The sequence below is a fragment of the Epargyreus clarus genome, unplaced genomic scaffold (assembly GCF_041222505.1).
Source record: "Epargyreus clarus isolate Ecla_fem2 unplaced genomic scaffold, WU_Ecla_fem_2.2 ptg000017l, whole genome shotgun sequence".
Taxonomy (NCBI): domain Eukaryota; kingdom Metazoa; phylum Arthropoda; class Insecta; order Lepidoptera; family Hesperiidae; genus Epargyreus; species Epargyreus clarus.
The window spans coordinates 1,708,734-1,721,991 of NW_027332225.1; the positions used below are offsets into that span (position 1 = coordinate 1,708,734).

Sequence of the window (13,258 nt, forward strand, 5' to 3'; positions counted from 1 at the left end):
AGAATGAAATAAGCCTAAATAATCATTGAATATAATAATAATCCAATAAATTATTCTGTCTGCCTGTTTGAATGTACACAGTTCGAATACAATTTTCTTCCATACAATTAATAATTCATGCTTTGTATGCTATATACTAGTCGGTACGTAAAACATAAGATGACAATGAATACACAATGGATATTGGATAAGACAATTAAATTGTTTACATGACCTCTGGATACTTGATAAGAAATAACATTAAATTTCCACACAGTAGACGTTCTACGACTAACGAACAATTACACCCAAATAAATAGATAGTTAAATTTAACCACCCTTAAATGAAAATGACGAAAGTGGCTGTTTTAGGTGCTGGTATTAACGGCCTGGCTTGTGCTGTAAAAATTAAGGAGAAATATCCTGATGTTGATGTAAGTTTTATCTTAAAATATAATTTGCAAATTTTAAAACCTTTTTTCTTTAATATAAAATTTAATTATAACACATTCGTCGTAATAATCTCCTAAGTACAATATGCGAAATTTCATCATCATCGTCAAATCAGCTTCTGCTGCATGCAGAATACGTGTATTTGACTACATAAACCTTTATGTTAACTTGAAAGTTCCCAAAAATAATTTCTCCATCTCGATACTTCAGTACTCATTTCGCACTTTCCGCCTTACATCTTTATTCAACGTAAATGACACAGAGGCGTTTTATTTTGTTTTATTATTAATTAATTGCACTTTTTTCGAAGTCCGAACTTTTAATATTATGTACATTTACATGTTACATAAAAAAACACGGTATTTTATAAAAAGCCCCAGCACTTTCATTATAGCACAACTGAAAATATTAATTATAACGATATTGCAGGTGACGATATTTTCGAATGATTTTACGCCTAATACAACTGGAGATGGATCTGGGGGTCTTTGGAACCCTTATTTATGCGGGAATACCCCAAAGGATCTTCTCACGTTAGTACTTCTTGGTCCTTCTTAAGCTTTTGTCATAACTTCTTCGTTTTTATTTTACTAAATTCGGTTTGGTCCTTCGAACAGGATATGTTTCAACAGGCAAAGTACTATGGCAGTTACAACCATTGTAGTTGATATATGTATTATTTATAGGCAAAATATGTATAATTTGACTAAATTTTACAGAAAGTGGGGCATCGAAACTTTCCAATACCTTCACAAGTTGTGGAAAGAAGGAGGATATGACATCTGCCTCATGCCGATGTACGAGTTGATTAGAAAGGAGAGGGAATTGCCTCAACACAGCTGGGCGAATCAGGTGTTTGGCTATAGAACAATGGGACAGAAGCAACTGGATTTCCTTAGCCGATTCGGAGTCAAATATGTGTAAGTTTAATCTTTACTTGGATTAAGAAAGTAGTATGTATATGTAAAGTGCTTAAATGAAATGTGTCCGTCGTTATAAAGTTTTCTATTAATCTATTCTGTCTTTAAGGTTAATGTCACTGTAGTACGCTTAGAATATATCAATTGCTTCTGTCATTATGAAAAGGTTTTTTAAAGGTTACTACCCCACGCAAGGGTTATGTGGCGAATTATAGCTCAATTCCTTTTTCTTATAAATAAAGGCATTTATTATAGGACATGCATTAATAACTCTTCTCATTGCAGGGCAGGTCGAACGTTCACAACTTTTGTTGTCTACCCGCCGACAATACTAGCTCATCTTTACGATAGATTTAACAAAGCTAACGGCAATGTTGTCCAAGCTAAACTATCTTCATTAGAAGATCCCAGACTGCAAGATTACGACGTGGTCATCAATTGTACAGGTCTTGGGGCAAGAGATCTTGTGCCAGATACTAATGTATTCCCAATCCGAGGACATATCATGAGGGTAAAGTAGTAAAAAACATTTCATGTATAGGTATTATCTACCAATAAGGAAGTATAAATACGATATTAAGAATGTAGGTACTACTGTTTTAGATATACCAAATGGCTCCATATTATTCAAAATAACTGTTATTAATAAGGGAGTGTTACGAGGCGCTTTCTTGCACCAATTCTATTAATTTTTATTTTATTTTTAGATGAATGCTTCCTGGATTAATTACAGCGTTGTTGATGAAGATACGGGGCATTACATTATACCAAAGTAAGTATTGCGTACGATCTTAATGTTATGAAATAGCATAGTAATCCGGTATTTTATTTTCCATCAAAAAAAACTCTTTTTAATTTTAATTTAATGATATTAACATTATTTTAGTGTAAACAATTGCGTTATTGGCGGGACTCATCAAGAAAATGATTACAGTTACAATCTCAATGAAGAAGACACTAAATTTATTACAAATGGATGCCAGGAGTTGATTCCAGGGCTGAAGGTAATCGGAAGTTTGATCTCTATAATGTGATTATTTATTTTTGAGCTCATGATAAGTGCAATGGACATCTGCATCCGCCCATGGATATCTGCAATATACCACAGATAAGATTCCTATCTAACATGTCATGGAAGCAACAAATTAGCAGAGCTCAGTTTGTAGTGTTTGCTATTTTAACTGCCAAACCTATTTTTTGTTTTCAGAACGCTGAACTTCTAAGACACTGGGTAGGTCTACGTCCAGGCAGGAATGAAATCAGGCTGGAGGCCGAGAATAAGGACGGGAAGCTCTATATTCACAACTATGGTCACGGTAAGTGTAAATTCATTGTGTAATTTCAATAGTATGCTATAAGATATACCGTAGAATTGCTATATAGCGACTAATTGGGCGCTGTGTTAGTTAACAATTATGACTTTCTTTATAACTTTCTAAGTCTTAAAAGTATATGATTTAGGCGGTTGCAGTTGTGATGAGAAAACTTAATAACCATGCCTAGAAAGCGGCCGACTTCCATTTATTAAATTATTTCAGAACTTGTATTTTACAAGACTTTTCAGCGTGATTTAGAATATTCGTGGCGCCAGCTATTGGTAAATAACGGGAAATTGATTTTCTGCTTTAATGCATAGTTCACGCGCTAGTATGAATTCTGGTTAAGTGTCTTCAAGTATGAATATAACGATAATATTATTTGTTAATGTGTAAATGCATTATTCCAAATTATTACAATATTTTTAACTTATTTTTTTCCAGGTGGTAGTGGTTTGACTTTATTCTGGGGCTGCAGTTCAGACGTGCTTGAAATTTTCGAAAAACACATGAAGGTAGAAAAACAACATGTAAAATCAAAACTTTAATAGGAAATAACAAAATATCGTCTCATATTGCTATCTGACATGCATATGTTGAGTATATAAATATCAACGTCTTATTACATAAACATTATTAAAAAAAATACAAACATATTTTATATGTAAGTGCAAATGAGAATGTTAACGATATAAATATAATTAAACCAATAAAATTAATATCAACTTTATATCTTGTAAGTCTTAACTTTTAAAGTAATAAAGATTGAAGTATGTACAAACAAAATATATTATAATATTTTAACGAAATATACGTTTGTTTTCAATTTTTGGTTTAGTTCAATTAATTGCAATAATATTTTTGTATTACCGATTTATAAGTACTAGAATGCTGAAAGGAGTTACGAGGCCGATTTTGATAAAAACCAAGACTGCATCATTCTTGGAAGTAATGTTATGTGACAAATTAAAGGAAAAAGATTTTTTTTAAAGAAAATACATATTTTTTATACATTACAAACAAAACTAATGATGCAGTTTTAGTTTTTATCAAAATCGGCCTCTTAACTTTCAGCATTTTTTGCTAATCCTTATAGTTTAAGATTTGGCCCTGAAGGCCTATTTAAAAATTCACCCTGTATATAGAAAAACACTTTCTCTTCTCACTCTAATGACGCAGACCTGCGTTCTACAGCACATATCCCAATGATGAATACATCCTACAAATCTGCATTATATTACAAAAACAACCATATGGTTGTGTATACTCGCCGTTCGTGAAAGATTTTTTTTAACAAACGTACGACACGGCGAGTGTACTAATATATATACAATGTAACACCATTTCCCACAATAATTAAGCAAGGCTTCATCATTTTGCCTTCTATTGAAAAACATGATTTTTACATCTGAAATTTAATAAATTTTACAAACAATACAGATATGTGATAAATGTTTACATTTATAATGTATAAAATATATTTGTGTACTTATAAAAATGGATATTTGGTTCGTACTTATGTGGATTTAAGTACGGTGTCGTAAATATCTGTTCTCCTCTGTCGTCTGATTGGTATTTGGCTGCGGACTTCTTCCACGGTCGAAAGTTCTGAAACATTTATAATTTATAGGAGTTTTTTATTTATATCAATTTAGTGTGTCATTATGTTTAGTAGGTAGGTGTATGTCGTGAAGTTTTTTCCACTTAATTCAGTCTATTTAAATAAGGTTCTGTTGCGACATAGATTAATGGAAATTAATAATTTACTTATACAAATAAATAACTATGAAGGTTTTTTTTTGGAAATTTAATTTATGGGAGTGTGGTAAAGGAAAGATATAGTGTGGTAGAGAGATTTTTTAATTTAATTCCGAGGGCTAGCAATGCCTGTATCGCTAACCCCAGGGAGATTTCTAATAATAGACTGATTGCAGACGTTATAGACTGGCAGCACTGACAGCCTATGTAATAAAATCATCATTATCAGTTCCCTCACAGAGTGAGTCATCCTAGCGACACCCTCACCTATATCCCCGTAGAGCGTGCCGGGCTTCTCGTCCAGCTGGTGCACGACGGCCCCCCAGGGGTCGACGAGCGCGGAGTGTCCCCAGGCCACGTAGCCGCGCTGACGTCACGGAACCCTCACCTATATCCCCGTAGAGCGTGCCGGGCTTCTCGTCCAGCTGGTGCACGACGGCCCCCCAGGGGTCGACGAGCGCGGAGTGTCCCCAGGCCACGTAGCCGCGCTGACGTCACGGAACCCTCACCTAAACCCCCGTAGAGCGTGCCGGGCTTCTCGTCCAGCTGGTGCACGACGGCCCCCCAGGGGTCGACGAGCGCGGAGTGTCCCCAGGCCACGTAGCCGCGCTGACGTCACGGAACCCTCACCTAAACCCCCGTAGAGCGTGCCGGGCTTCTCGTCCAGCTGGTGCACGACGGCCCCCCAGGGGTCGACGAGCGCGGAGTGTCCCCAGGCCACGTAGCCGCGCTGACGTCACGGAACCCTCACCTATATCCCCGTAGAGCGTGCCGGGCTTCTCGTCCAGCTGGTGCACGACGGCCCCCCAGGGGTCGACGAGCGCGGAGTGTCCCCAGGCCACGTAGCCGCGCTGACGTCACGGAACCCTCACCTATATCCCCGTAGAGCGTGCCGGGCTTCTCGTCCAGCTGGTGCACGACGGCCCCCCAGGGGTCGACGAGCGCGGAGTGTCCCCAGGCCACGTAGCCGCGCTGACGTCACGGAACCCTCACCTATATCCCCGTAGAGCGTGCCGGGCTTCTCGTCCAGCTGGTGCACGACGGCCCCCCAGGGGTCGACGAGCGCGGAGTGTCCCCAGGCCACGTAGCCGTGCTGACGTCACGGAACCCTCACCTATATCCCCGTAGAGCGTGCCGGGCTTCTCGTCCAGCTGGTGCACGACGGCCCCCCAGGGGTCGACGAGCGCGGAGTGTCCCCAGGCCACGTAGCCGCGCTGACGTCACGGAACCCTCACCTATATCCCCGTAGAGCGTGCCGGGCTTCTCGTCCAGCTGGTGCACGACGGCCCCCCAGGGGTCGACGAGCGCGGAGTGTCCCCAGGCCACGTAGCCGCGCTGACGTCACGGAACCCTCACCTATATCCCCGTAGAGCGTGCCGGGCTTCTCGTCCAGCTGGTGCACGACGGCCCCCCAGGGGTCGACGAGCGCGGAGTGTCCCCAGGCCACGTAGCCGCGCTGACGTCATGGAACCCTCACCTATATCCCCGTAGAGCGTGCCGGGCTTCTCGTCCAGCTGGTGCACGACGGCCCCCCAGGGGTCGACGAGCGCGGAGTGTCCCCAGGCCACGTAGCCGCGCTGACGTCATGGAACCCTCACCTATATCCCCGTAGAGCGTGCCGGGCTTCTCGTCCAGCTGGTGCACGACGGCCCCCCAGGGGTCGACGAGCGCGGAGTGTCCCCAGGCCACGTAGCCGCGCTGACGTCATGGAACCCTCACCTATATCCCCGTAGAGCGTGCCGGGCTTCTCGTCCAGCTGGTGCACGACGGCCCCCCAGGGGTCGACGAGCGCGGAGTGTCCCCAGGCCACGTAGCCGCGCTGACGTCACGGAACCCTCACCTATATCCCCGTAGAGCGTGCCGGGCTTCTCGTCCAGCTGGTGCACGACGGCCCCCCAGGGGTCGACGAGCGCGGAGTGTCCCCAGGCCACGTAGCCGCGCTGACGTCACGGAACCCTCACCTATATCCCCGTAGAGCGTGCCGGGCTTCTCGTCCAGCTGGTGCACGACGGCCCCCCAGGGGTCGACGAGCGCGGAGTGTCCCCAGGCCACGTAGCCGCGCTGACGTCACGGAACCCTCACCTATATCCCCGTAGAGCGTGCCGGGCTTCTCGTCCAGCTGGTGCACGACGGCCCCCCAGGGGTCGACGAGCGCGGAGTGTCCCCAGGCCACGTAGCCGCGCTGACGTCACGGAACCCTCACCTATATCCCCGTAGAGCGTGCCGGGCTTCTCGTCCAGCTGGTGCACGACGGCCCCCCAGGGGTCGACGAGCGCGGAGTGTCCCCAGGCCACGTAGCCGCGCTGACGTCACGGAACCCTCACCTATATCCCCGTAGAGCGTGCCGGGCTTCTCGTCCAGCTGGTGCACGACGGCCCCCCAGGGGTCGACGAGCGCGGAGTGTCCCCAGGCCACGTAGCCGCGCTGACGTCACGGAACCCTCACCTATATCCCCGTAGAGCGTGCCGGGCTTCTCGTCCAGCTGGTGCACGACGGCCCCCCAGGGGTCGACGAGCGCGGAGTGTCCCCAGGCCACGTAGCCGCGCTGACGTCACGGAACCCTCACCTATATCCCCGTAGAGCGTGCCGGGCTTCTCGTCCAGCTGGTGCACGACGGCCCCCCAGGGGTCGACGAGCGCGGAGTGTCCCCAGGCCACGTAGCCGCGCTGACGTCACGGAACCCTCACCTATATCCCCGTAGAGCGTGCCGGGCTTCTCGTCCAGCTGGTGCACGACGGCCCCCCAGGGGTCGACGAGCGCGGAGTGTCCCCAGGCCACGTAGCCGGCGCTGACGTCACGCGCGGGGCTCACGAGCGCCACCCACAGCTGCTGGTCCGTGGCCCGCGCTCGCGCCAGCAGCTCCCAGTGCTTAGGACCGGTCGTCATGTTGAACGCGCCCGGGTAGATCAGCAGGGAACAACCTGGTAAACTCATACGGAGTAAGGATGATGTCCACTAACTTCTTAGTCATTCGCATAGTGCCGTAGATGTCCGTAGCGTACCGAAAAAATCTTATTCTATGGCTATATTACCTATATAGATGGGAAAGACGTCATTTATATTCATTGTTTGCGCCCATTCCTTTGATTGCTTTCAAAATATTGCATTTACGAAAACTATAACTATTTTTATAAAAAAAATTGCCTCTAGACAATTTAAATAATATAACAATAAAATAATCAAATAGCTCCAATCACTTCTTTATAATACCTAAAAGCGAAATATACTTAGAAATATAATTATTTATTAATTACTCTCCTATTCTACTGTTGAGTTGAAGTTGAATAACCTTCCACAATAAGAAACATTTCGATTATACAAAATTAGTGCTAAAACTGATTTAATTTAATTTGACAATTATTGATCCTAATTTACTGTGTGGAATCCATTATGGGCTGATAACTGGTATATCATCGATGTGTTTTGCCTACCTTTCTGCGCCATGAGATGCGCCATCTCTGGAAAGCGCAGGTCGTAACAGATGCCCAGCCCGACCTTGAAACCTTCGAATTCGAACATGGTCAGCTGGTTGCCAGCGCTTAGCACCTCAGACTCCTTGAATGTTATCTTGTTCGGGATGTCGATGTCGAATAGATGCATCTGTGGTAAGACATGATAGTGAGAGATATGTATTTATTGTATTTTTTATCTGAACACTTCATGAATGCAGTTTGTGCCTTGTTTTTTTATGTTCCTTGTCTTAAGTTATGTTTACTTTTCAAAAATAATTATAACCACGCTACATATGAATACGTAAAAGAAACATTAAACATTTCTCTTCCAAAATAAACCTTTTATTCACCAAACCTAACTGTTCGTAAAATCGACATGTAACAATAGTCAATCAAGCAACCTTCCGATGTTGCGCGAGCAGCTTCCCGGAACCGTCCCAGACGGTGCATGTGTTGTAGAGGCGCTCCCCGCAGCGCTCGGGCACGGTGCCGCCCACCACGCACACGCCCGCCTCGGCCGCCGCGCGGGACAGCGCGCGGCTCGTGTCCCCCGCCGGCACCTCCTCCGCGTACTCCTCGAAGTATTCTAACACCAAATATTAAGCGCTTCTTAAAAAGGTATTGGTATTTGACGTTCAGAATTTCGTTCACACCTGGTAACCCGCCACCTTCGAAAACCTTTGACAAAGATTGACTTCAAACAGAGCACAGTGCGCACATTATTTACATCAAGTAAACAACCTCCAGGGACCAGCAACATTGGTGAAAGGGTTATTGAAATTAGGTCACCAAAGCTGACCGAATAGTCAAAGGTTGATTTCGACTGTACATTAAGACATCAAATTCCTCGATGTTTACACCAAGTTGATTGGCAATTTGAGCGGCCTAACAAATTTACCTGACGCCCTGATATAAATATATTAGAGCGTCAGGCGTATTTGTTGACTGCATATCTGGGGCCAATCTAAGATAGGACACTGATCTTATCGTATATGTGGTTAATGCTATGTCGGTGGGCGGCAGTGGCTCCCTGTCCTGCCTATTTCCATATTAAGAAACAATATTTAAATCTCATAGAGAAAACATACTGGTCCCATAGGGTGAGTTGAAGCACTCGGGCAATGCCACCAAGTGTGCTCCATTCTGCTTGGCTTTGTGGATTTCATTAACTGCCGCTGCTATATTTTTGGCCTTGTCTGGTCCCACCGACAGCTGCACCAAGGCTATCTTGATACCTGTAATTATGAAATTACTTTCCTTTATTGATTCAAATGATTAATAATAAATTACTAAAAAATTAACTATAATTCAATTATCTTACACTGATGATAATGATGAAATTAATTTTTTAAACTGTTAGTAAACATTGTATAATCATGTTATTTTGAAAGGCAATTTTTGCAATGTTTATAGTATAGAGATGGTTAGCATGTTAAAATTACTAATAACTAGCTGACACAGCAATCGGTCCAGTAGTTTTTGAGCCTATTCATTACAATCCAACAAACAAACAAAGTTTTCCTCTTTATAATATTAAGTATAGATAACATAATTAGTGGTAGTGTGTAATTAGATTAATAATGGGAAGGAACCTTACTATGCTATTACTTAATATTATTATTGCTATTATTTAATATTTCATACAAGTTATAATTACTAATATTTCTTTAGGGACCTGCTTAGCAGCATTGTAGTTATGAATAATTATTAATCATCCAGCCATTTTTGACTTACTGCTGGATATGGTTCCTCTCTCAAAGTGAAAAAAAATATTACCACCAGTCCTAATAAGAACCCACCACACTGGTCAAGTGCAGATTGTTTGATTCCAAACACTATAAAGATTTTTTAAAGAACTATCATTGATAATTAATCTATGATAATCAATTTTGAATATACATATAACTGAAAAATCTGATGTGGGTGTCTAGTTTTTAAATCTCGGACTCCAGAAATTTCATACCACTAAGCCATCACTTTATGCCTTATACAATTTTATGAGTTGAAACTGGTTGAAAGTTAAAACAACATATTATTATACACATGGATCTTAAATTATAATTTCATGATAAGATACACAATGCTAACCAGTTATCTTTCCAATTATCATCTCGCTTAAAGACACAGTTATAAGGCTACTAGACAATAATAAGGCTAAAGTTAGTAATATAGTAACACATTATGCAATAACTACAGATAAGAATACTATTTTCTGGTAGAAAATTAGGATATTATAAAATATATTGCCATGTCACTAATATATACATGAATATAAATAACTTTATAGAGATAGTGCTGTAAAAAAAAAAACAATATTTAAATAAGACTACAAAGTTTATCTATTAAATGTTAGCATAGATAAAATGTTGTTATAAGAAGTCAGTAAATAGTTATAAAGTATATATTTAAAGCATAGGCATTTTAGTATTTATCAAAGTAACCCAAATACTATACCGCTACGGAATTTCACCGGCGTTGTTGAAAATCGCGGGTGCACCGCATCTGTGAAGGTTTCAGCCATTTCAAATAATTCTTCTCAAATCAAACACAATTACCTCTTTTTAACATTCTCGCTTAGTTCTTCCTTTTCACGAGTTTTGTTGCTAACCGAAATTCGACGGAAATGTTACCTCAACCACATCAACAAAAACAAAGTTTGCTCAATTGATAATTGATAAGACCGACCGCGACCGATTCAGTTCAAATAATGTCAAATGTCATTGTCAAGCAGCTGACATTGTTTGACGTAGTTGGCATGTATGTTTTTTAAATAGCAGTCACTTTGAAGGCGGAAATATAATCAGATATGGGTACATAATACAATAATATTATTATATTTTATTATTTTTCTATAAACAATGAATGCCTGAAAATAGGTTTTATAGATGATAATTGTTGAAAATTATAGGTAATGTTTCTTTTACGTGGTATAAGTATACTCTTTGAATTTTTATATTTAATTAAAAAACCACAGACCTGTATTTATTTGTGTTCTAAACCCACATAATAAAGCTGACTTGCATGGTGTTATTGCTCGATTTTTTCTAGCATGATATTATTATTTTTCATTAATTTTAGTTCTCTGGAAACAATTATTTAAAAAAAACATATTTTTCTATAATATAATTTATTTTTAGCCTTACATAATCTTACACGTATCTAATAAATTTACATTAAGGTGCATATAAACTGAAGTACGTACTTGATACAAAGTATGTGTTAGCTACTTACATCGCGTAACATAGTTATAATAATAGTACCCACATATTTATTAGTTATAGTTTTAATAAGGCCACTATAGACGAACATCATCCAAATGTGCAGTATACAGGGTGAATTTTTCAAATAGGCCTTCAGTGCCAACTCTGAAAGTATTAGGATTAGGGAAAAATGAAAAGGAGTTATGAGGTGGTTATGAGGCCCATTTTTTTTTCAAAATAAACTCATTCGATTCTCGGCTAGTGAAAAATATATTTAAAAAAACTAATGATGCAGTTTTAGTTTTTATCAAGATCGGCCTCGTAATTTCTTTCAGCATTTTGCCGCTAATCCTCATAGTTTCGAATTTGATCCTGAAGGCCCGTTTGAAAAATTCACCCTGTATACCCACCTTGATCCGATCTTCACGCATTGAAGGCTTAGCAGACGAGCGTTATCTGTAACTGATTATACAGTTACAGATAACTATTATTAACTGAATTATTAACTGAAGCCAATTACAGATGCATTGCCCCTTTTGAGGTCTATGATGGTCGCTTATTCTTACTTCATTTAGTTCCTCTATGCCTATGATACCTAAAGGCTTATATGCTTACATATGTTACAATTAAACCTCATATGAAGTGTTCTACTTTATATGCACCCTTACTTATCACTACTTATATTATAAAATACTGTATGTTCGTTAATGTCTAAAATATTCCAAGCTAATCTAATATTAACTTATATTTATATCTAGCTAAAATATAAATAAGAAATATTATCTATCAGATTTCATTTACAATTGCACTGGACACTCATTAATTTACCTTAAACATCAACAATATAACATCGTCTCAAATTAAAACTTATTTTTTTAATTGATCTAGTCATTGTCAAAATTATATAAAACATAGAATATAAAGATATTTGTTATTGAAATTGATTTTAATTAATATCTACATTTACACACAATTGAATTAATTATAAAACTACAAGTATTGTCATTAATATTTCCATGACATCTTAGAATTATTATTAACATAATATTCGAGAATAACTCATTAGGTATAATCAGATCATACAAAAGGCAATGTAACATGATATTTACTCCTTCAGATTGTCCATGCCAGGAAACTGCATTATTTATATTCACATTTATTCTAAAACTCTACTGATACCTCAATGGCAACCACAAGACCATTCAAATTAGTTACATCATTCATGCCGTAAATACTTCAAATTAAATTATCTTACACTAAAGATTCATATTTATAATGAATAAAAGGCAATTTGGGCAGTGAGGAAATTATTAATATTGTAACAGGCAGCCAATAATGGTGAATTTTTCTACTTACACATCAAAGTTCAATAAAATGTATAATCAGTGTGAAATCAAACCTTACCTTCATATTACATGATTTAATTAAGATTATCCTCTCTGGACACCTTAATATTAGAACGTCGCCAGCAGATCATCCAGGGATGGTGGAACAATGGCTTTAATAAATAAAGAGGAACCTGCAGCCATTCACCAATAGCCTCAGTTCGAAGCTTGTATGAGCACAAGATGTTGAGAAAACCTCGACAGCGTCATTCAGGATCACATGGCGCCATCTCTCGATAATGGGCATGATGAAACATTTTGAAATCGTCTTCTATATTGTAGGTACATTGTGTCTACTGATTCCAAAAATCGTATTATTCCGGCAATAAATTCAGTATTAACGAAAATAATGGCATTTTTAAAACACATTTTGAATTAAGAGCGAAAACGTTCGCGGGTGTCATGGCGTACGCAAGTGACGTCACGCTTCGATATCCATAGAAAAGATCAAGGAATACGGTGAAACGCCAAAAAACAACGTCATTTCGCCCCGATTAGCCCTTCAGACAAGATGGCCGACTGCAGTATTTTATACTTTTATTTTATTGAAAATATAATAAATCTTATAGTTTATACATAGATTAGTAAGGATTACTCACTAACAAGAATATGTAACCAGTTTTGACAATTGAAATTGTCACTGTAATCTATTTTCGTGTTTGAACAATGTAGTTTTTTGAGCATTTACAATATTTCCCCGCACTTTTTCTTCGATTTCGTGTTTATGCACCAGTTGACTGCACATGTCGGCATTGTTTCGCGTAAATTACGCCATGACAGTCATTAAACGGCTGA

The 13,258-nt window shown here is 40.1% G+C and overlaps 2 protein-coding genes across 4 annotated transcripts; one reads left to right on the forward strand and one right to left on the reverse strand.

Annotated features, from left to right (window-relative positions):
• Nucleotides 1–246: 246 nt before the first annotated feature.
• Daao2 (D-amino acid oxidase 2) lies at nt 247–3,552 on the forward strand. The gene is made up of 8 exons (XM_073082057.1): nt 247–413; nt 862–965; nt 1,152–1,352; nt 1,638–1,863; nt 2,060–2,124; nt 2,239–2,356; nt 2,560–2,668; nt 3,113–3,552. Exons 1-8 carry the CDS (start codon nt 324–326, stop codon nt 3,214–3,216), a joined length of 1,017 nt encoding a protein of 338 aa, XP_072938158.1. The 5' UTR covers nt 247–323; the 3' UTR covers nt 3,217–3,552.
• Nucleotides 3,553–4,109: 557 nt separating this feature from the next.
• On the reverse strand, nt 4,110–10,592 carry LOC140749046 (omega-amidase NIT2). Of its 3 annotated transcripts, XM_073082061.1 has the most exons (6): nt 10,333–10,592; nt 8,967–9,113; nt 8,280–8,464; nt 7,858–8,026; nt 7,114–7,347; nt 4,110–4,276 (listed from the first exon to the last, which is right to left on the reverse strand). In XM_073082061.1, exons 1-6 carry the CDS (start codon nt 10,397–10,399, stop codon nt 4,185–4,187), a joined length of 894 nt encoding a protein of 297 aa, XP_072938162.1. In that variant the 5' UTR covers nt 10,400–10,592; the 3' UTR covers nt 4,110–4,184. The 3 variants fall into 3 exon arrangements, with proteins under 3 accessions (XP_072938162.1, XP_072938161.1, XP_072938159.1); XM_073082060.1 differs by lacking the exon at nt 4,110–4,276 and having other exon boundaries at nt 6,974–7,347; nt 10,434–10,592; XM_073082058.1 differs by lacking the exon at nt 4,110–4,276 and having other exon boundaries at nt 6,974–7,347.
• Between the last annotated feature and the right edge of the window lie 2,666 nt (nt 10,593–13,258).

What these genes read in the sequence shown, in the direction of transcription:
- Daao2 (XM_073082057.1), top strand. Translation starts at nt 324, where the DNA reads ATGAAAATGACGAAAGTGGCTGTTTTAGGTGCTGGTATTAACGGCCTG. An exon ending in ACCCCAAAGGATCTTCTCAC is followed by an intron (nt 966 to 1,151) that starts GTTAGTACTTCT and finishes TAAATTTTACAG; the next exon opens with AAAGTGGGGCATCGAAACTT. An exon ending in AGTTGATTCCAGGGCTGAAG is followed by an intron (nt 2,357 to 2,559) that starts GTAATCGGAAGT and finishes TTTTGTTTTCAG; the next exon opens with AACGCTGAACTTCTAAGACA.
- LOC140749046 (XM_073082058.1), bottom strand. Translation starts at nt 10,399, where the DNA reads ATGGCTGAAACCTTCACAGATGCGGTGCACCCGCGATTTTCAACAACG. An exon ending in GCCGGTGAAATTCCGTAGCG is followed by an intron (nt 9,114 to 10,332) that starts GTATAGTATTTG and finishes TCATAATTACAG; the next exon opens with GTATCAAGATAGCCTTGGTG. An exon ending in CAACTCACCCTATGGGACCA is followed by an intron (nt 8,465 to 8,966) that starts GTATGTTTTCTC and finishes ATTTGGTGTTAG; the next exon opens with AATACTTCGAGGAGTACGCG.